This window comes from Primulina tabacum, chromosome 18 (genome assembly GCF_025594145.1).
Source record: "Primulina tabacum isolate GXHZ01 chromosome 18, ASM2559414v2, whole genome shotgun sequence".
Taxonomy (NCBI): Eukaryota; Viridiplantae; Streptophyta; class Magnoliopsida; order Lamiales; family Gesneriaceae; genus Primulina; species Primulina tabacum.
The window spans coordinates 25575129-25599645 of NC_134567.1; the positions used below are offsets into that span (position 1 = coordinate 25575129).

Here is a 24517-nt window from a genome sequence, read left to right on the forward strand (position 1 = left end):
CCGCAACTTGGTCCTTGGTTTTGAGTGTCCACACCCAAATTTTCCGAGAATGATCATCGATAAAAGTTACCCAGTACCTCGCTCCTAAGAGCGACAATGGCATCGGACCACATAGATCTGAGTGCACCAGATCTAAAATTTTATCGGCTCTGCTAGGAGGTGAACTTTTGAATGATATTCTGTTTTGTTTTCCGGCTAAGCAGTTTGTGCATTGTTTCATATGGACCTGCTTTATACCGGGCAGAACTTGCTTGCTCACAAGGCGTGTAAGATTCTTTTCATTTATGTGACCAAGACGTCGGTGCCACAACTCTGTTGAGTTTTCTTCCCCTGCGTAGTTCACTCCTTCAGAATGATTTTCTTGAACTACATATAGCTTTGACATCTTTAATCCTTTTGCCACCACAAGTGATCCTCTTGAAATCTTACAAAACCCCATTTCGGAAGGTTGTACAGAAACCTTCTTCATCGAGTCTTTCGACCGATATCAGACTCAGGCGCATATCTGGCACATGCCTGACGTCTTTCAGGATCAGTGTAGAGCCATCTACGGTAGTCAAGCTCACATCTCCTTTTCCCACGACTCTCGATAAGTCGTTATTCCCCATCCTCACCACACCAAAGTCCCCTTGTTTATAGGATGTAAAGCATTCTCTTCGAGATGTGACGTGGACTGTTGCTCCACTATCGATCACCCAACTAGTTACTTGAGTTGCCAAATTTACGGACTCCTGCTCTAGCTCGTGAACAACATTGAATTCATCAATGATGTTTGTTTGCTCATCATCGGTTTCATGTTTGTCTTTCGGTTTTCGGCAGTATTTTTTTAATATGTTTGTTTTCTCCAAAGCGATAACACTTTATGTTGGCATATCTCCCCGAGGACTTGCTTCTTCTTGGCTTCTGATTTGTGTTTTTCTTGATCTTGCTTCTACCCCTTGACTCAGAAGCCAAAACATCTGACTGTGAGGTAGAGGAACCTTGAGATCTCCGCCTCATCTCTTCATTCAAGATGCCACTCTTGATGAAGTCCATACTCACGACTCCTCCTGGTGTTGTGTTCGTGAGTGATACTTTCAGAGTCTCCCAAGACTCTGGCAATGAAGCTAGCACAATCAGAGCTATCACCTCGTCATCAAGTTTTATGCTCATACTTGATAACTGCTTCCACGAATCCTTGAATCTCGTTCAGATGATCTGCAACCAAAGTTCCTTTCTTTGTATCGAACCTGGACAAGCTTGCTCAAATAGAACAATTTGTTATTGCCACTTTTGGAGGCATATAGTGTCTCCAACTTTGTCCAAAGTGTACGAGCATGTGTCTCATTACAAATATGATTGTATACGTTGTCATCGACAAATTGTCGGATATACCCACAGACTTGCTCGTGCTCGAAGTTCCATTCGGCATCTGATTTATCATCTGGTTTAGACTCGCTGAACACCGGTAGGTGCATCTTGGTGACGAATAGAAGATCTTTCATCTTACTTTTCCGAATTTGATAATTAGAGCCATTAAGGCTAATCATCTTGCTTGTGCGTACCTCCATCTTTTGTGACTGTTACCAACGAATTAATCGTCAAAGCCTGAACACAAAAGAACCACTTCCCTAATACTGTCTAGAAAGCCTTTTCTGATGTGGAAGTTCAGACTAAGCTGCAACCACAGAGCATACGAGGACTTCGTATAGTATTTGAGAATCTATCTCTGATACCAGTTGTTGGGATATCAGGGAAATAAACGAGGTAACATCGCAGCGGAACATCATAAGTGATATCAACAATGAATAAGATGGACACCAATATTTATGGTGGTTCACCCCTAAGATTGGGCTACGTCCACTCTAAACCTCTCAAGGAGATCACTTCTTTATTAATAACAAAGAAGACAAGAGAATTGAGAATACAAAGTATTTCAATCAGAACACTCTGATTTGAACACTTACTTTCTCTCCACTAATCCTATTCATTCCAAGGATAAACACTCCTTAAGAAATCTCACACTAAATCCTTTATCTCACTTCTACACTTATGATTGTAGATGAGAGGATTTTGTGTTTTGGTGTGTTTTTGAGATGAAGAATGGATGGGTATTTATAGGTAAAGTTTAGGGAAGAAAACAAAATTAAAACATCATGGCTTACCTCATAATTTTTGACTAATTAACACATGTGTTTATAATTCAAAAATGGTGTTCTTTGAATTCAAATTTAGGTGGCTTTGAATTCAAAGATTGCTTGCTTGATTACATAGTAATTATGAGCAAATTTTCTTCTCAAATTTAAAAAAATTTATTAAATTGTGTTTTATACATGAACATTAATATAATGTATTGTGAACTTTTTCCAGTGCCTAGATCGTCGCTAGAAGGTGTGTCTATAAATGATTTTTTTAAAAAAAATTAAATTGTCAGTGTGGGATCGGAACTAGACGTTTTTGTTTGGGTCATGAAAGTAATATTTCAAAAAAATTGATTATTAAAATTTTTAAAATGTAAGTTAGTGTGTTCCTCTGCGTTGCAGGCTGAGATCGGGGAAGATATTGTCGTCTTGGGAGAGGAATTTTGTAGGAAGAACATTACGGAATAATTAGGGTTAGGGTTGTTAGACGTTTAATTTGGGGAGGAATGGACTCATGTGCACTTAACGTTCGAACTTCGTCGGAATTTAATGCCAAAGATAACGACAGTGACTCATATAAGACACAATGTAAAAAAATGGTGTTTGTGAAACTAGAGGGACAAAACAAAAAAGAAGGACAAAATTTAGGGATGCAATTAAGGATTATCCCAAAAAATTTTGAAGAATATTTGTTTTTATATTTTTGTATTTAAAATTTTGTAACACCAATTTTTTCTTTTGAAAAAGTGTCGCCTCATCCACAAATTTTATTAAAAAAGATCAAAAAAAATTTGAGGGAGGAAGGCGTAGCCGCCTATGGATGGCAACAAGACAACACTTACAAATTCGTTCGAAACTTGCTTAATCGAGTTTAACCTACCAAGAACGATACAGATTAATACAAGGATGAGTTTAAATACGACATATCTATTGTCATGCTTAACCATGCCCCTGCTGCATACAAAAAAACTCCTTGCCTCGTGAGGCACCACTTCTTAATCACAAAAATTTATATGACACTGTCTCGTAGGTCAATTTTGTTAGATGATCTCCTACCTGACCCGGCCATTGAAAATGTATTACTTAATATTTCAAAAGTATTATTTTTTATTATAAATATTGATTGAGTCGACCCATCGCACGGATATAAATCAATGACATTCTCTCATAACATACATGCTCTTTTCTATTCTATCTTGTAATTAAATAAATATTTCAAAGATAACAACTATTTATATAAGAATTTATTAAATAAAGGTAAAATTGGAGAGTTGTTTGTATAATTGATATTTCCAATGAATTTCTTAATTTGTATGAAATACAAACATGACTATATAATTGAGACTGAGGTAGTACACATTAAGCAATTAATGATCAACCATGTTAGGTCTTGATCTCCAAGAATGCATTTGGATTGAGCTATTTATTAAGATAGAAAATTAATACAAATCATTTGAGTTAATTAATGTCTTGGGAATGTGATTTAATTTAAAATTTGAAATGAAAGGATTTGAAATTTGGATGCTTATGAATTTGAGATCCCTTCTTCTCCATTTAAGTTGTTTATGTATCGATTTAGTATATTTCAAATTCTCCCTAAATTTAGAAATTTTGAAATCCGATCGAATGCAACGTTGGTGAATTTAATAAAGATTCAATACAAATTCAGACTCTAGTAGTCTACTAATTTAGGCAAATGAATTAGCATTAATTATGTGATACATGCATCTAATGGTAATCATTTGGAATTCTAGTGGTTTAAAATCCATTCGAAAATGAATTAAAACAGGAAAAACTGGACATCAAAACAGGAAAAATTTTGTGGCAGACCAGAAGCCCCTCCATTGACATAAAAAGAGGCCTCGTCTTTGCAACAGTGCAAGGCTCGACTGAATAATCAAACGCCGCCTCCAACCGGTCCCAATCCATGTTTCGGGCCTGATATTCACTTTGATTCCATCTTGGCGTTTGACATTTATTCAGAGAGGATTGTTTGGACTAATCAGTTTGGTGGTTATGATGTTTTTTATTTCACGTGTCTGGTACCTAGCTGATAACCCTCTGATACCCCATAGGCCCGACCCTGGATGCTGATTTTGGAGAGGCAGCAATGCTACTGACTATATTATCGATTAATGGGCAGTGGCGTGAAATTGTGGTGGCAGTGTAGAAAAATGGATTTGCGTGGGGTTTGGATCGAAACACAAGTGATATAGAGTTTGGTACACGATATGTTTCTAGTTTGAATAGCTATAGTCGGGGGCGGAACAAGAATATAGCGTTGTGCATGGTTTAGAAATTAGAGAATAGTAGAATTGATGTCGGAGTGAAACTTATATTTATACAAATATTACATGCGAAATTTTAATTTTTTTTAGATTGACCAGGGAGAATGCTTCTTTGCCCTGATGGATCTCAAATGAACATAATTAGGAATCTTCTCATGGAGCAGACACTGCGCTCAAGTATGTTTATTTTTTTTACTTGTATACTACAGAAAGCAGGTCCTGGATCTCTGGAAGGAGGAGGAGGAGTGTGGGGTGCTGCCACGGATGGAAAACGGGTTTATAAAATATCTTAAATGGTGATAGACTCCCCTTCACGCTCAAGCCATTCATTCAGACCACAACAGCAGGTGGATGGGTGGCAATGGATGCCAACACAGGGCAGTTTCTGTGGACCAACGCTGATCCTAGCAATGACGCTGCACACGGGGCTGTGACTATAGTGAACTGAGTCTTGTTTGCACGGGTCGGTCATACATACGGGACCTGTATATGCCATTCATGCTGCGACAGGACCTGCAATTGTGGGAAATATCTTTTTGCCTTTTTTCCATAGTTGCCTGGAAAAACTAAGCAAACTTGTTCAAAAGAATGATTAATATATGCCTTTCAATAGGATGAATATGAGAAGGAAAGAAATAAATGAAGAAACAGGTCCTTTTACCCGTTCTTTTGCCCGGAAATTACATATCAAAATATTGCTCTCCGAATATCATGTCACATACATCATTCAAGTCAAGAAAAAAGTTAGATAAAACCCATCATTACTTTAAATATCAGTTGACCACCGGAGTTCCCCCAAACACTTCAGTGGGAAGCTAGCACGGAAGCTTTTCAATGAAGTGTTTCGAGGAAACTCGAGAGGAAACCTGATTCTTAGTTAACTCTTCCTCATGTTATATTTCACCATGCTGTGTATCTATTTATAGAGAAGTTGAATTTATGTTTGGATAATAGAAAGAAATATGAATTCAAGTTTCCGGCTTGTAGGAAATACTGCATGCATGACGTTGAAGATCGAAGCTAAGACACAATATGCTTCGGAGGACCACATTTCCTCAACGTAAAATAAAGTTAAATACATATGAGTGCTTGAACCTGGCCATGAATTCAGGTTAAATAATAAAAAGGGAATATTTTTTTAACGCAAGTGACCACAAAATCTCCATCTTTCCGTCCACCACTTTTCGGATTAATTTTCTAGCTAGTAGAATTCTATTTTGATTTTGATCAGAAAAAGCATGCAACGGGTTCAGTTGATATTAAGGATACGTGTACTAATATTTTGAGTCAATTCTTTTTAGTAACAAATTTAACCGTGTGTGGATGAAGAATTATAGTGCTTAATTCATAATGTATCATTAGGATGATATTAACCTATCAAATAATGAAATATAAAAAGATGGAACATTCGTGTGCTGAAAAGATTCTAACTTTTGATATATCAAACACTTTTTCTTCACTTGACCCAAAGAAGCGGCTAGGTTCGGACACTAAAGCTTTAATCGTCAAGTTCTTCACCCCTTGGAAATCTGGAAGGCTCAGCCTACAACAAATATTCCAAGTTTATATGCAACATACCAGCACATTATATATATACAGTGTGAAGCATGAGATTAATTAATTCAACCATCCAAGAAACGAAACTAGTCATCAGGTTTCCCCTAGAGTTCCCTCAATCGCTTCATTGAGTATTCTCTTCAAGAAACATGCTGATCACTGAAGTGTTTGGGGGACCTCCTGGTGCAATCTGATCCAATACAGAGTTTTAAACCACAGCAGAGAGAGAGAGATGAATCGTGAATATATAGCTAACGGGTCGTTTAAAGGCCGGGTCACATAACAGGTACATACATGCCTTTTATAGAGTTATTCTTGAAATATAAAAGACATTTACCGATCGCTAGGCATTGCCCTGTTTGAAATTACTACTGGTAGGCTTATACACGCTCAGAGTGAATCAGATAACTTGAATTACTTTTAGGCAATGCGGCCTAGGGTATTTTCAAATTTCAAATGCTGTATTTCGAAAAAATTAATTTTATTTTTGGTCTTGTGACATTTTCATTGCAACTATATATTATTGATTTATTGAGTTGAAAGTTGAAAGTAGTAAGGAGATACAAGCAATGGAATCCTCCTTGGAAATATTATACCAAAAGTTAATACAAAGTTGTAGCGCGACCTAAGGCATCAATTAATTCTTAAGAAACTGAACATTTCAGTTCTTGTTTGACGGTCTCAAATACATCATTTACACAACGCAGCACCTCACATTACTGAAAAACTTTGTGAAACACGAGAGAATAATGTGATCTGAATTGGAACCAGCATTAAATACATTAAAAAAGAATTTTTTTCCCTTATATTCTTGATCTCCAATCTTGAAGATACAAGGTAGATCTGCCAATTTACTTCGGCTGTGGATTCATCGATTCAAGATATTTGCTCAAGTAACTAGTGGCACAAGCAGCAACACCATTTCTTGACGATGGCTGTGAAAAACTCAGACCAAAGTTCTCACCCCACTTCAGGTTCTGTCCTAAATTTGTTTCTTGAAATTTATTGACACCACCTCCATTGCCTAGAAGCGATGCGACTGCAGTAGCTAATGCCGCTTGAAACTTGGGATCACGAGTAATAGCCTTAGCCGCAGCACTAATTCCATCATTAATACTCAGAACGTCTTCTTGAATATTCTTGTCAAAAACATAAGGCTGGGAGTAAGACGAAGCATGGCTTTCGGTATGAAACAAGGTCTTAGAAAACCCCCAAGGAGCCAGGTTCCAAACGGGGCACTGATGAATAGTTGAGACAGGTTGAGGAAGATCGTGGCAAGGAAGGATACAAGCTTGAAGAATTACTGTATTTATTGTATGGAATGGAGGTGTGACTTGGTGCGGTGAGGTCTAGGATAACAGTGGGGTGTGATTGGGAAGTGGAGATTGATGCTCTTGGGAAACAGTAGGGTGATGTGAGGGTACTATTTGATGAAGAAAAGTTCAATGTATTGAAATTGGATGCGGTGGCAGAGGAGGTGGAAAAGATTCCTTGGCTTGGTGGAGATGAGGTGGAGGACCCACAGTTGAGCATGGCGGCAGCTGAGGTGGTCGCGGATGCCATGGTGGTGGCAGAAGGTGGAAGTGGGTGGTTGTGTGTTCCTTCATAGGTGGTGATTAGAATGGCCATGTTATCTGCACATCTTTGCACCTGGAAATTGGCAATATAATGATTAGTGGAGTTAATTTAATTAAAAACCGATCATAATTTAAATAATACAAAAAATAGCTTGTTTACATTAAGTGCAATCTCATATCCTCCCCAATGTGAAAGTCAAAACAAATTATTTTGCATATAAGTACATAAATATGGCTAAGATTCCTCTATGTGACCTGTGCATGTAATAGAACAAACTAGGGTTTATTCTATGATTATAACTAATTCAACATTATTTTGCCAGATGCATAATAACAAACCACTTTATTGATAAGTGTTTGAAGAATCCGCATACCTGTTTTCTTACTGGGCATGAAGGCGAGGCCGTGCAACGATAGTAAGCTCGAGGACATGGATTTCCTTTCGCTATCTTCTGTCCATATTTTCGCCATTGACATCCATCATTCATCTGAACAGATGAAAATTCGAACTTTTCAGAATTAAATGAAGCTGCCCTTTTGACTCGAATAGCAAAATCAACAAAGATCAATAATCCAAAGTGTTTGAATCCATAACTAACCGTCTGAGAGTCACACACAGCTCGCACAGAAACCCTAGGCTTCTTCACAGGACTAAGCTCCAAGTTTTCATCACTTGTAGCACTTCTTGCACTTTTCAAACTTTTAAAAGATCCTTTAGCCTCGATTTCTTCTTCCTTTGATTCATCGACGCTGTTATTCTCCGAGCACGAATTCTTTGTTGCGTCACCAGAATCACATAAATGAAATTTGTGGTCCAATCCCAGTTCAAGTCCATCAGCTTTAACAAGCTCCTTCAGGTTCTTGTTCTCCTGATTATTTTTCTTCTCTTGTTTCTTGAAATCTTCACCTGAAAAAATCCCCAGGCTTAGACGAAAAACGAGCTCGGACCTGTCTTCTGATTCATCAGGCTTGGGAGATGAATCTTTAACTTTAATGGGATGATCATCTTGTTTGAATGTGCCATCAAAACTCATTTTCAAAGACAGGTAATTTCTCATCTTCTGCGACATAGTCAACTTCAGTTTCTTATTTTCTTCTGCAACTTCATCCATCTTTGCTTTAGCTAACTTCAGACGATCCACCTGCAACATCACCAAATTAAATTAAACCTATGTGACACCCCAAAATCATAATTGAAAATCTTGAATATTTTTTTAAAAAAATTAACAATTACCTCCTGATGAATTCCTTCTATGATTGTTTCAAAAATTAACAATTACCTCCTGATGAATTCCTTCTATGATTGTTTCTTCAACAGCCTGTCCCGAAAAGATTATCGTATCTTCTTCCTTAAGAATCATCCTTCAGATCACTATATGAGTAAGTAAAGATCTTTGTAAACTTAAGTATTCTTCAAACTTAGCTTTTGTTTTCTTGTTGATTTTGCATGTCAAAGATGAAAAACAGACGCCGTTTTATAATATACGAGTCCAGAGTTTTGACTTTTATTAGACATAAAATAAATAGATAAATTTTTTGAGAAAAATCGGACCCTAAAGCTTACCTTAGAATGTTATGTACACACACAAAAAACTAAAATGTCAACTTTGAGTATCAACTCTTTTAATCTTTTTTTTTTAATTAGGATGTACAACTCTTCTATTTCACAATAAATAACTTGTCAAGTTGAATTTATATATATATATATATATATATATATATAATAGTTTTTATATGTTACGCATCCACCGTGTCCACTTATAAAGCGCTGCTGAGTTGACATTAACATATGGATTTATAATTTTTATATGATTCATCACATCTAATAGGTGAGTGTCGCTTCAGCGGTGCTCATATAGACAAGCACGATGAGTAAACAATATATCAAAACTGCATGTGTGTTATATATATTAAAAAGAAACTATATCTTCCATAATTCTAGTTAGTCATTAATTTTTTATTTGTATCAATAGTGAACTAATTAATTTCGCACCACTATTTAAATTGTTTCTCTTTGTCGAAATTTCTAATCGGTCGATGCACTTCATAGAGTTTGGTTCACATTTTAACGATGGAAAAATTCAACTCAAAATTTAAATCGAGAACGAAGAAAGTCTAAAAATGGAGCGTCACACTTAGGCTTTGTATGGTTGTATTAATTCAACAAGTCTTAGTTGACGATTCGTACACAAAAATTGGCTCAATTACTTATATGAGAACCGGCGTTAGGCCACGAATATTTATTACCACTTTTATTTTGAATTTATTTGACTATTATAGTCATGTAAAATGTATATGGTCCGCAAATATTAAATGGAGTTTGCATGCATGCTGAATAAGAACTCAAAGTTTCAAATCTTCAACTCTGACTGCAAATAAATACCATCTAAATAAAGCCACTAACAAATATTTAGTCAGCCCAAGGAACGAAACAGATCTTTTGTGAGACGGTCTCACAAATTTATACTAGTGACAGGGGTCGACTTGGTTCATACTTGTACTAACAAATAATAATTTTAACATAAAAAATAATATTTTCATAGGTCGGGTCTGTTTCGAGATTCGTATCACGAAATTGACCCATGACACCGTCTCATAGAAATTTTTGTATAACGAAAAACATGATGCTAGTATGATGGATGTAAATAGTGTAATTCAAAATCCGAATTTTCTAAGTTAACATGTTAAAAACAATATTTTTTCGTCCCCGTCCCAGAGCCACGAAAGATCCGCCAAAACAAGAATTTACCTTATTTAATCTTGAGAGTTGGGGTAATCTCAACGGTCAAAAAGACTTGTTGCACCGCATCAGAACTTAGACATTTAGATCATGAATCCATTACACCTCGCATTTGGTCGTGGTTTTTCATTTTAGTAATAGTATATTAATGGATCAAATAATTCACACTAGAAAAAATTTAAAAAATAATAATAATTCGCAAACATTCATATAATTAGGTCCTTTCCTAAGACTTTAAATTAAGCGATATTCAAACCCAACCACAATTTAAAATATATATACAAATATATATATATATATATATATATATAAATATGTTAAAAAATTGTGTGACACGCGCGGTCTCATAGATCATATTTTGTGATACATGTCTTTTATTTGGGTCATCCATGAGAAAATATTATTTTTTATACTAAGAGTATTACTTTTTATTGTGAATATCGGTAAGGTTGACCCGTTTCACAAGGGAATCTTACCAATGCTTTGGATCAACTATAATTTATTCGTCTAGATTACATATTACGATTAAAAAACCATATTTATATAGTGATTAATTGCTTAGGCCATGCGTCATCAATTGACTTCTGATGAAACGACCAGATCCAACAAAATATACTAAAACAACTAATAATTTCATTTGAAAATAACAATTTTTAGTTTGTTTATATATAATATTTTTTAAGCACATATAATTTCTCTTAAAATATACACATCGTCTCCAAATCTCTAATATTTAAAATGGAAAAACCATACATTGTCATGTCTGTATTTCTAAAAAAATAAAATTATTACATCGAAATAAATTTTTGACTAATTATATATTCAAATTCCAATTTAAACCAACTTATTGGACGAAAACTAAGATGATTATTTTCCGTATCCATTTTACAAATAATTTCTATATTGTCCTAGATTTTTGCAAGCTGCAACACAACGCCGTCCAACATTAATAATTCAATTCAAAGGAAGAGAACACATGAAGCCTTTTCTTCGATGCCCTTTTTTATTGGGAACTTGCAATAGAAAAGTTGAAGTTAAATTTAGTCTTTACAAAGAGTCAAGTGGACCTGAGAATTGTTTCTGAATCTAGTCATTTCAACCAACGTGGTTGGACTTTGGAAAAATCAATTTTTAATTATGCCTTTTTTTAAATGAAATTTCTAAATATATATTTTAGTACGACATTATTTTAAAATATACAAATCTTGACTCGAAATGGGAGCAGGTTTGAAAAAGGATAACAACTTCTGGTTCATTAGCTCATGCGGAATCCAATACCTGTAGTGCCTCACTTTCCTAAAAGCAGGAAGCACCGCATTATCGTACTCAGAGAAGGTCATATTGTATGCTCAAAATTTTTATAAGGATGATCGTATTTTTGTTTATGTATATTTATATTTTTTACGATCTAAGTTCTGAATATTACCAAATTTCAATTTTAGTTCACTATATTTACTTTGTTTTTTTTACTATTTTAGTCTTTTTCCGACATGACCTTATTGTGACACATATGCGACATTGACATGTGTGATGTTGCATCAGTACTTTCGATGAAAAATAAATAAAATCGTAAAAAATTGAAAGATGAAAAGATTCAGACAGAAATTTGATAATATAGAAAATAATCGCAAGGTAAATATATATGACCATACTATAATTTTTCCTTATAAATAATATGAAAGGTGTAGAATGTAAGTTGCAATAAAATTGATATATAAATGAATTTATATTAAATTATAGTTTAAATGGATTTTTTGACATCATCTTATCTTCTTATTTTATTTTTCCCATTTTTTCTCAACACATAATTTGGTATAATGGGTATTTAATATTTTAATTTCAGATCTCTAATTGAATATATGTATTATTGTTCAACAACTAATAATCAAACAATTATGCACTTTTAAATTAGGGGGTATTAGTGTGTATATTCTTTAACCACACAATTAAGTCTTTTCTTAAACCCAAAAAAATTAGGGCGGTGCTAAGATTTACTGTCAGATTAATAAATTATAGCGTGTAAGATGATTAGGAACCTTTTAATATTCCATAAATGAATACATGATATATTCAACACCAAAAGTTGACCAAATTTAATGTTGAATATGATTTTTAAGATTTAATATATCTATACGAATAAAAAGTATAATTATCATTATAATTATCAAAAGAAGACAATGTTTTCTAATTTTGAATTGGCCAAACTAGCTCTCTATATGTGTAAAAAAGTAGACATTGTTGTTTTTCAATCGTTGACCATATCAAATTTATAATAGTGTGAATAGAAGAAAATGTTTTACAATTGTGAACTTTCCAAATTAACTCTTCATATTCCCACAAATAATTCTTAATATAACGTTATCATCAATAAATTTGAAGTTAAATTTGTGTAATTATACAAATTAGAATTTAAGTGAGATGGGAAAATAGTCTAAAATTAATTTTCTAAATATTTTTATGTTAAAATTCTAAGTTTATATCCATGTGATGCCTTTGAATTTGTATAGGACAGGGGATAATTTTTTCTATTTACAATTATAAAACAATTATGTTATATCACTTAAATTAATATGATATAAAAAATTATAAAATGCGAAAAAATTTAGATCATTATAATATGTCATTATCATCATTCATCTGGTACATCTCAAATATTTTCTTATGATCATGAATCGTAATTTGACCATCCCGATAAATAACTAATAAGAATTAATCATTCATTGATATTATCATCTCATTATTCTTTATTATCTCATAGCTCAGCATTTTGTTATGTTAAATTTTATTATTTTTAATTAGCAAAAAAAAAAAGTTGAGCACGGCATGAATCTAATTCATTGATAAACTTCTAATAATAATTAATTGAGTTGAAAAATATTATTATACTTTCTAATTCAAATTTAATAGTTTTTAAATGTCTAACATATATAGAATTCATCGATAGTCTACATGATATTAATTTTCAAATGATAATAAAAAATTTTTTAAAATATAAATATGAATCGTAGCAAATGTAATTTTGAAAAAAATGAGGCGATAATGATGATACATGGTGCTGGAGATTAATTTAGATTTGTAATATTTTTTTTCTTTTTTTTTAGATATTCAACTTATTTTTATATTATGATATTTCAATATTTATTATAAAAATAAGATGAATATACAATTGTTAGAAAAAAGTTAGGTATTTGTAACATCTTTGCATCATTCAAGTCACTTAATAATTGGTTGATTTTAATTATTAATTTAAGAAAATGAATGTCGTTTAGTAAAATTATAGGAAATGAAGATTTTTTAGTTATCTTCTTTAAGCAAATATATATTTGACATAAAGAGGTGAATGAAGTATTTTTTTTTTTTTTTGGTTTTATTTTCAATTCTTGTGTCTAAATGTATTATTTTTCTCAAATACAATTTATGTCTATAAGTTTTTTTTAGCTAATATAATATTTTATTATTTTTTATATAACTCATTGACTAACAAAATGCTGGTTTTTGAAAGATTTTGAATTTATGATATTCATTTGGTTATAATTTAAATATAACTTAAAATGAACAGTTCTTGTCAGATGTTCTAATTAGTTATTTCAATAATTATAATTAAGTACTATTTTAGATTTTCAAGATGTAATTTTTAAATTTTAGGAGCATATTTATCAATTAATTGATGTAATGAGTAGAAAAATATCATCATATATCAAAATATTTTCTTACACTCTTATGTTGCTTAGTTAATTAAAATACATTAATATAATTATATTTACACTCTTATATTTTCTTGATCAATTCAGATTCATTTATATCATTGTATTTGTATTGTTATGTTAGTTCAATTTAATACTTAATTTGATAAATCAATATTTTCAATTCTTATAATTTGTTTTTATCTATCTTTGTCTAAAAAAAATTGTCGTTTGATGGATTAGATCACGTTATGCAAGGAAGTAAAATTTTTTATCGTTATTAATTTAATTTTTTGTTATATAGAATATGTATTTATTGATTTCTTGAATTTATACTTCGTTTGGTAGTTTTATATATAACAGAACTTTGTACCCTTCGTTTGACTCGCAAAAGAGGCTAGTCCTACTGAAAGAAACTATATAAACACGTCCATGTATCTACAACACGCTCGAAAATTATCTCACAACAGCATCCGGTAGCAAATCCAGGTGTATACAATAAATAACCGGAATCTCGTCCCTTCCGCCTTCAAGAACCTGCATAACCAACATAAGACAATTTCTCAGAGACCATGCGAACTCTTGTGTGTAAGCTGTCGCCTCATTTCGTTGGATTCATTCGTCATGGAAATAATAATAAAATGAACAGCTAGCCAGACAATGAAGCATTATGAAGTGTGACAACTAAATCAAGTTCATGTTTACATAGAACTACAAGCATATTTAGTTTCTTCAAATTGAGAACTGAATTAATTAATGCTATAAATCTCTAATACTTGTAGAATGCGCTTAGATTCTCTTGTAAACAAAACCAAGTTGTCAAACAGGTATACCAATGCTGATTTAAGAACAAGTATTGACTATTTTGCGTGTATCTGTGATATCTTAGAGTTAGATTGACCTCAGCATGTAAAAAAGAGAACCTCAACGACGACTTCTTGAATGCGATTAGATTTTTTCCCTCAATTTATATGGATAATCCTCTGGCGAGTCTATTATATATTCATACACGAAATATGACGAGCCATATAAGTCAATAACAATACATAATTGAGGTTAACTCAACTAAGCCATGTCATGGATTGAAGACAAAATAATAGAAAAAAAGGTGGTTTTATTTATGTTATGACAGACATAATAGAGACAAGGTTTCCCTGTCTCACAAGTTTCCAAGTATTCAACTCTTCTTTTGTAATTTTAGGAGAATAGTTCTAACGAGAACTGTGTATCAATTGGCAGATAAATTGAATAATTTACACTTTTCGTGTGTAAGTGTGTGTATGACATGTTCATAATCGTCATAACATAGACAAAGGCACAGGAATTCGCTACATGTAAATCAAGATTAAAATTGCCAACTTGGTTATAAGTAGTAATACTACCCAGTGCATATTAAAGAATTCAATACAAACTACAGTTATTCAACTTCAGAATAATAATAATAATTTAAGTTATACTGATACTTAGGTGGGGAGATCACACCAGAGGACCTGTTCTGATAAACTTTCGGTGAAGTCTGACCTGGTCCATCGACATATATAACCACTGAAAAATAGAGAGAAATACTTTTATTCGTACTCAGTTCTAACTTCAATTCCAATCAACTTGACGTCATTAATCTATGAACATGGACAATTATATAATAACAGTAAAGCTCATTGATTATGTACTATAATATCCCACACACAATGTTTTACCTCAGTAGATAATCTTACAATTTTTATAGTCATCTGAAATCATAAATTCATGCTTGGCAGATCGGTAAAAACTTATTAATATTAATTAAGCAAGGCCAGAAAGATTGAAATCCTTGGTAGATACATATTGAGGCCAATCAAGAATTGTGTTGCAGTATTCTACCAAGTTTATGAATTAGAGACTACTAGGTATAATTCGAATTTTTACGATCAATTGCACGGTCTTGTAAAATAAAATACGTAAACTTAAGCCAAAAAAAGGGATAATGGGCCATTTTTCTACATGATTTTTAGTTCAATGATATTTTCCCCCGGAACTTGGATATATGTACTTAAGACCTAACTGTTTTCTTTTCTTGAGTATATATTGAGGTTGAATTCGAAAACTAAATTCAATTCTTTTTAGTGAGTCAAAATCTTGTCACAATGGTAAAATCACCTCAACCTATGTAGTGAACACCATTAACTAAAACAATTTATAGCATTAAACACTTTCAAAAGATTGGCCAAGGGTATTAAAAAAGGTAAACAGATTAGTACATCATGGCTGGCTACAATTCACAACTTGATAATTTGAATTATATAGGAAATGAAGTGGGATATGATTGCTTTGAAATTGTAAAATTCTGTGAAAGAGGAAATTCGAAATTCCTATTTCTACTTTCTGGCATCATGACATACAACAGCACAATGTCATTAGAATTGAAAATACAAAGGGCAAATAAAAGGGGAGAAAAAGAAACAAAGAGTACAAGAAAATGAAAAACGTCAATAAAACAAATGGTCAAAGTTGATTGAGAGGCTCATTTATTACTAGGCTCGTGAACCTCGTGTTGAAGCTTTATTCTCTGTTCCAGACAACGTTCATGCCAGATTTAGTATTAACATTGTTTGGATTATTTGTATCGTGAAATGCATTCCAGCCTAAAAGGTATGGCAATAGAACTGCAGGGATTTATGAAAACAGATACATTCCAGCCTAAAAGGTATCGTGAAGTTTGTAAATGCATTCCAGTCTAAAAGATATGGCCAAAGAACTGCAGGGATTTATGAAAACAGATACAAGCAAGAGGAGACCAAAAAAAAAAAATCAAACAAAACCAAAACAGATGCATCTCCATACTAAATATTAAAGATGTGTGACATCCACGGTCACCAAATGTATGTTTCTTATTTTGCCCCGCACTAATAACGGTTAACAAAAGTGATTGTTCTATCTATTCAAAAAATAAAATATATAAAATCAAAGCATAAAATTAATATTAAAAAAAATTATACTAATATAATAGCATTTATATAAAAATTTAATGTACTTAGTTCAATTTAATATGTGTGCAAGCCTGCGTGCAAGGGATACTAGTAGCATCACAATTACCACGTGAAACCTTTTGATATGACACATAATCAAACTTGAAAGACCATAGGAGCTTATTTCACAAAAACCGGCGGGAATACCAATTACCTATCAAAATCATAAAGGAAATGTACACAGCCTGACCACATTACTAACAAAGAGATAAGACACACTTTTCCTACATGTTTTTCCATGATCCTCATGGATGAAAAATATATGTTTTCTTGTTGTTCCTGATAAACCACTTAAGTTGGATATCCTCGCGACACAAAAATCTTGAAGGGTTCTGTCACGAGCTTAGAGCTCATCATGGAACAAAAAATAGGGGAGTTGTGTGCAAGGGAGATTAAAAGAAGGGTGAGCTCCAAAGTACCACATTCAGCCGCATGAGTTTCTGGCTGTTCTTCTGCTTCCCTGAGCTCCTTTTTTCCTCCTCATCTTCAGCCAAAACAGTCACCCGCATGGATTTATACGCACATTTGTGTAGAAGGTTTTACGGCTCTCGACATCTAAAACAGAGTCTCTTCTCTCTAAGAAGAACTCCAGATGAGGGTAAATTCTCCCTCCTTGTTGCTTCTGGTTCACTCCTTTTCTCCCTCTGCCTATAGATGGACTTTTCTTTTATTCCCTCTCCCTATTTTTAATTCTTTCTAGTCTATACATACTTTATGATTGAATTTTCTTACTCATCACTTCGGCGCTCTCCATTTAAGCTCGGAACGGGTTCCTTTTCAATCCTTGACTTTAGTGAGAATGTAACCAATCATCCTTATGATAAAGTCATATTCAATAAGACAGTTTAATGATTAGGCCAGAAGGCCTTCGTTCAGATGATTTCATAATGACTCTTCTTTTGGCTTCTCAGCATATAGCAGAAAGAATCAAAACTCAGACAAGCTTCAGCCGCCTAACACTATGCTACACCTCGACCCCAAGACAGGGTACTTATTCCCATCCAATGGGTATGCATGCACCGGGATAAGATAGCCAAATATAGCTTCAGACACACAAAGTTCAAGAAAAATTACAAATAACAGCGTAAAAAAAAGAACCCGAGTCGGTTGCGTGGATTAACAAAGCACAAGAATGCGAAATGCCTGATGGCTATAGATTGAAAAATGAAAGAAAAATCAGCAACACTCAACTAGAAAAACCCACCTGCACAACAATTCAAATCTAAAGGATAAGCGTAAAAATAATAATAGTAAAAAAAACCTAACCAAGTAAGAGTATTAGCGTCTACAATCGCTGGATTAGGCTAGGAAAGACAAAACCAAGTTAAAATCAGATGTTCTAAGCACAAGCAAAAACGATTATCCATATAAAACAAAAGAGGCCTGAAAGCGGTGAAGGAAGCTGCCCCGCCAAAACCCACAAGCCAAAATCAAATCTTTACCGCTAAACATAAGAAGAAAACCTCCGTCGCTGTTGGAGCTGTTCTCAAAGTATATGTTCAGAATATTTACCAATTAAAAAGAGGCGTTTTTTTCCTTTTCTTCTGGCGAACATAATTTTGGGTGGATATGGTGGATTTAAGAGAAGAATTCATCGGGGTTTAGGTGTTGGTAAAGAACCCCGTACTTAGTGTCGAATTGAATCATGTTTCTTCCGATAAAAAAATTCATGTTCATTTTATTGAATAATATAATATTTTTTTAGTATTTTCGAGAAGTAAATTTCGATTTATCCATTCTCGTTCAATTCAAATTTTTGATGATTTTTAATAATTTTTTCAAATGATAGACTTTTATGGATTTGATAGATTTTTATTGACTTTTACAGAAGCTTATAGATTTATAAACAGATTTATGTGTATTCAAGTCGACTTTTTGCAATATTTTTATAGACTTTTTGTGAATTTTTTTTATAAAATTTTATAAATTTTGTACTTAATTATAACATATTATTTTTTATTAATTTCTTTGAACCAATAATTAATTGACCATGCATAACATATTCAGTTTAAAATAGTTTTTAAATATTTATATTAATAAATAAATTTATTTATTTAAAAGTTAAATAATTTAATCCATATATTTGTATATATGTGGATTTGTATGTATGTTTGTAAATTTTTAAAATACATCAATTAATTAATCAGTAACCTTGTTTTTGAATTGATAATATACATGTGAAAAATATTATTTAGCATTATGTAGATATAATTTTGTATAAAAATATCTCAGTTTATATATGAATGGAAAATGATAAAAAAAATTTAAAAAATCATGGTTGTTGCGATCTTATTCAATTATTAAGAATTAAGCGACATTTTTTGGATCATCTTTTATTATTATTTAATATTACATTAATTTGTATGAGTCATAATTTTTGAATCATAAAATCGATTTTAGTTCAAAATTTCCTATGATATTAAAATAAAAAATTATTAAATAAACTATAAACCAAAAATGAAAAATTTGAAAAGAAAAAATAAAAATATATATAAAGATACACTTCAAAAATTTGACAGAGTGATAGAGATAGATGTTAGGAGAGAAGATAAGAAGAGATGTGATGTGAAGCGACAAAGATAGAAATAAATAGTTAATGTATGAGTTAGAAGTTTTAAAAATGCATCCAAATATTTGGATTGAACCAAATACAATTTTTGATAATTTATAGTTGTACTTAAGGTTTAATGTTTGTATGTTAATGAATTCCACGAAGTTATTAGAATTCTATTGAAAATTTGAATACCTCTATACTTTTATAAAGTTTTTAAAAATTAATATTGAATATCACTTGACTTCTTAAAATCTATGAAAATATATTTTAAATATCATTAAATTTTTAAATATAAAAATCTTAATTAAATATATCTAAATTTTTAAAATTAAAAAAAATCATTAAAAATAAATACTCTTGCACATCCCTCAGATTATAGGCGCCGCAATTCATATTCCAATACAGGTCCATCCCACGTCTCTTCTGCGCCACACAAATTCATTCGTCACCTCTGTCACCTTTGAGCTATCTAATCCATCCATGAAGTCGAATAGTCTTCTTTTGCTCTGCTTTTTACTGTAATGTCACAAAAATGTCTTCTTTATGGTCCTCAGCGCATCGGCTGGTAGTCTCTCAATGGAGGCCCAACCGCGCAAATCGCCGCTACTGGATTTTGCCACATTCTAGGAGAATCTCGACTTTTGTTCCTTTCCCTCTAATACTAGAAAAAATCTTGAAATTCGTGTTTCTTTCAGTGCACGTGTTCTTTTATTTGCATTTTCTCTTGATTTTTTTTTTGGGTGATAATGATCCCGAGTTTATGTGGTTACAGTTGGCCTACGATCCTTCCGAAGAATTGTTTGGACTGTCTGCTGATTTGCAATCAAGGCTTTGCCAAATTCTTGGTGTCTTATTTCCTTTTTGTTAATCTTGTTCGTTCTTGATTTTGTATTTCTACATTTATCTGCTCATCATTGTACAAAATATAAATTTTTAAAATGAAATGAACGCTTTTTATCTAAGATTCGGGAGAGTTAGATAACTGAATTACAGTAATTATATTTCTTGTTGGACATTGTTTAGCAAACTTTATGTATTTCGTGGCAAGGAAAACAATAGCCATGGTATGTCGATTCTCTGTTGTGAACTTGTGATTTAATAATGCGTGGAGCCTGAGGGAATGACAAGAAAAATTCAGTGCTGTAAATTTTCAAGGGATGCTTGCATCTGTTGTTGATGCTTTGCTTATACAATACATTTTTTATGGTTTTTATAACATACGAGAATGAAATAGATTTGATTTTAAATAAATCAATATAGTTATTTCTGATTTGGCAGATAGGAACTTGAAATCTATCATCGGACAAGTGATATAAATTTTAAATGGTGAACCTTTGGTGTCGAATGTTAATGGAGTTCATGGGAGGTTACTTCACCTTCGTGACTATTTTACAGTTATTTTATTGTTTCCTATATAGGAAGGTTGCTTCTGCTACATCCAAACCAAGGTCATGGTTTGGTCCAATTACCTTGCCCAATTTGCCGGAGAAGAGGTTACACTCCATGTACCCAATGTGGAGTAGAAAGATCACAACCAGATTGTTTGAAATGTAATGGAAAGGTAAATGATATTTTTATTTACTTACACATGTGTTACAACTGTTAGCAATCGCCAGCACAAATTATTTATGTGGTCAACTGTATTTTTTCATGGATATCACTTGCCAATGTTGCTTCTAAGATGTTTAGCTAACTCTGTATTGCCGATTTGTAACAGCAGGGTATAGTCACTTGCCATCAGTGCCTTGGTGATTGTATTATCTGGGAAGAGTCCATTGATGAACAACTTTGGGAGAAAGCCCGCTCAATGTATGTGACTATGTTTTACTAGCCTACCACTTTCATGTACTTGGCCATACACATGATTGATGAATCATGAACAATGCAATTCAGTTTCACTCTGAAACACAATATGCTTGTACCTGAATTGAACCCATTTTCAAAAAATTGCGGAATTGATCCCTCTTGCTTATGTTAGTCACTTGATGGTTTCTCTTTTTTTTTCCACTGTTTTTTATATGCTTGGTACTCTTTGTGAAATTTAGACTTCACGTTTTAGAATTTTTGTTTTGAGTAGTTCTAGTTAATTGCGCGCATTTCCAGTTCTCCACTAAAAGTTAAGGAAGACGATGAAGTTGACAACTTGGATACAAAGCTAGATGTAAGAAGGAAAACCTAGAGAGTTTATCACTGCTCCCGAAGTCAGTTTGAAGATCAGTAAATCCTTAAAAGTTTGTTGACATTTTTCTTGGACCTCTGCACAGTATATTTTCATCCTCTTTGTTGCATTCTTCCATGAGAGATATTCAAAATTTGATTTTCTTGTTATAATCTCTTCATTTCAACTCTAAGAATGCCTGGTTTAGTGTTCTACTTTATTTTTATTTGATAAGCTTTAGAATGTGTTAGAAGCTACTAATCTACGTCAATAAAACTTAACTAATCTAATATTCGAGGTGGCATATGGATTTCAGCATAAAACTAGACAGGCTCCTTTACTCCAAGCAAGTGTTTCTCTCATACATCGATATCCACTTCTCCATTGTCAATCGTGCTCTCTGTAATCGAAATGTCGTGCTTTTGCTGCCAAAATTGTACTGTTTCTATCAATTGCATGCCTATACACATTTCCCCTTTATGTTATTTTCCATTTTGAACAAATGTTGTGATGTTTAGTCCTTTGTGTCTTTATTGTTGCATAGGGATTTAGTCACACATCAATACACGATTTTCCGATAAATTTTGCCAGATCATGTGAATTTAATCTTTATGTTTAGTTCATGATAGCGAGCCTAAACGTGAAAACTGGAATATTTAGTAATAAGATGAAGCTAAGTTAAGGGATCTTATGCTACGTGCCCAAAGAGCGGCGGCTATCAAGGTTTCTGCTGAAATTCTTACTAAATTTAGATCTCTTATTTTTAAAAAAATAACTAATGTTGTCAAGTGTCAACTATCTTCATTCCCTCTCCCATGGAAACTTGCTATTTCAAAATGTGTGCATATCATGGCAAGTGCAGCCTGCATATTTCAAAATGGTGACTTCCCCCTCAAAAGAACCTAAGTATGCAAATTATAAGCTACATTCGTTCGAATAAGTAATTTTAGCTTATGTAACTATGTCGTGGACCACTTGAAGCCTTTTTTGTCGTGAATAACTCTGCGAATGATTTTATTCCTCATTTGATTATTTTCTCTAATATTTTATTATTTCTAAATGAACATGTAAGGGGACTGCTACTGCAAGAAAGCGTGCTTCTGAATCTATGAAAAATTACTTTCGTGATCCAGAGAATAGGCACATGAGAAGCTAGCATTGCAATGAAAGTTCCGCTCTATTTTTTTATACCTTCTAGCGATTTTCACCGGGTTCAAATCAGCTTATAGTTCTATATTTCTTTATTATGATGAATATATGTTCTTTTTGGAGGGGTAAAATTTTACTGCCATTATTGTGGATGTGAGGGTCACAGGCGAAACTATTGTCCACAAAGCTACGGTCAGAGTTGCACTTGGACAGTTCCGATGCCGTCTGTGTACGCGAGAAGGGGTATAACATAAGAACATGCCGAAGACCTAAAACAAGCGAACAACAAATCCCGGCAGGGAAGATTCACCATTGCAAGATTTGTTGTCAAAGTGGTTATCACAGGAGAACTTGTCCACGTCTGGCTGAAGTAGAATCTACTGCTACTGTGAATGAAGATGCTTCCTCTCCAGAAGGGCTTTTACATGCTGTCTCTTTGGAGAAACAACACCAGGAATTGTTCATACAGAAAATGATCACTTCAGGACTAACATGGCAAGCCTCACTGAAATTCTTGAAGCTTGACTTCTTCAACTTTCATCATTCGATTCACGGGGTCTCTGAATTTGACCAAGATTTTGATCCAAGAACATGAATTTCCATTGGCTGCTGTCATGTATTGATTGTGTTTTTGTGATTGTGTTTATGTGATATTTAGAGTGGAATTTACGCATGGGAAAAAAACTTCTTGTAAATGAGCTTAGATAACATAAATTTTAATTTATGTAAAACTAGTAGTCACCTCACGGATGACGTGTTTGTACATTCTATTTTTTAAAAAAAAAAAAAAATTGGAAAAAAGGTCAATATTGTAAAAACAAAAATTAGTGGTAAAAAGAGTGATAAAATGGAAAAAATGTTGAAAATTAATATTTAAAACATGTGTGTTGAATATTTGAATGTTGAAAATAAGAGTCGTAAATATTGAAAATTAGTGTGTGATGATGTAGGTAATGATGAATTTATTTTTTGGATTATTTGTAAGAAATTCTATAAATAGCCTCACCAATTGTGAAGAAATATACAATTGAGTTGAGAGAAAAATATTATAAAGTGTGTAGTTTGATAATTTTGAGAGTTTGAGATTTTTTACTTTTTACCATAAATTTTTACTTTTTCATAACACGTTATCAGCACGAAGCTCTAAAAGTCCTCCATATTTTTCCAAGCTCCAAATCAGAAGAAAAAGGTAACAAAAGTAATAATATTTATTTTACTTTTGTGTATATATTTAATATATAATATAATGTTATTATATAATAAATAAATTTTTCAAAAACTTGTTATAAATCCTGGGAGGATGTTAAGACGACATCCCACACTCCCGGTAAGAGATACGACAAGTATAAAAGCCTATAAGGTTTTTAAACAAAATAACTTGTGACACCGCATTATAATAATGTGATATGATATACATAATTATTTAAACATGACTAATATTATATACATCATATTATTACCATAAAATTATACAAATGCATACATTTATTATTTTTTACACCAACGGTCATAAACTGTAACTAAACGGCTAGTTTTTGCCCTATAAATATGATCTCACAAACACATTCAATCACTCCAACTTTCACTTCTTTTCTAAAAATTATTCTTCATCAAATTTTCGAAGAAGATGACTTTCTCAAAGATATTTTTAATTATTTTGGTTATCATACGCACGAGTCTTGTATT

The 24517-nt window shown here is 32.7% G+C and overlaps 1 protein-coding gene and 2 long non-coding RNA genes across 4 annotated transcripts; 1 reads left to right on the top strand and 2 right to left on the bottom strand.

The window, feature by feature from the left end:
- Positions 1-6164: 6164 nt before the first annotated feature.
- Positions 6165-8994, bottom strand: LOC142533086 (putative WRKY transcription factor 72). Its single transcript, XM_075639704.1, has 4 exons — positions 8823-8994; positions 8142-8684; positions 7917-8030; positions 6165-7615 (listed from the first exon to the last, which is right to left on the bottom strand). Exons 1-4 carry the CDS (start codon positions 8901-8903, stop codon positions 7166-7168), a joined length of 1188 nt encoding a protein of 395 aa, XP_075495819.1. The 5' UTR covers positions 8904-8994; the 3' UTR covers positions 6165-7165.
- A 12293-nt stretch (positions 8995-21287) lies between these two features.
- LOC142533416 (uncharacterized) lies at positions 21288-23623 on the bottom strand. The gene is made up of 2 exons (XR_012816751.1): positions 23005-23623; positions 21288-21554 (listed from the first exon to the last, which is right to left on the bottom strand). It is a non-coding gene; the product is annotated as an uncharacterized LOC142533416 (long non-coding RNA).
- On the top strand, positions 21549-23435 carry LOC142533415 (uncharacterized). Of its 2 annotated transcripts, none has more exons than XR_012816749.1 (2): positions 21549-21787; positions 22955-23435. It is a non-coding gene; the product is annotated as an uncharacterized LOC142533415 (long non-coding RNA). The 2 variants fall into 2 exon arrangements; XR_012816750.1 differs by having other exon boundaries at positions 21549-21755.
- Positions 23624-24517: the final 894 nt, after the last annotated feature.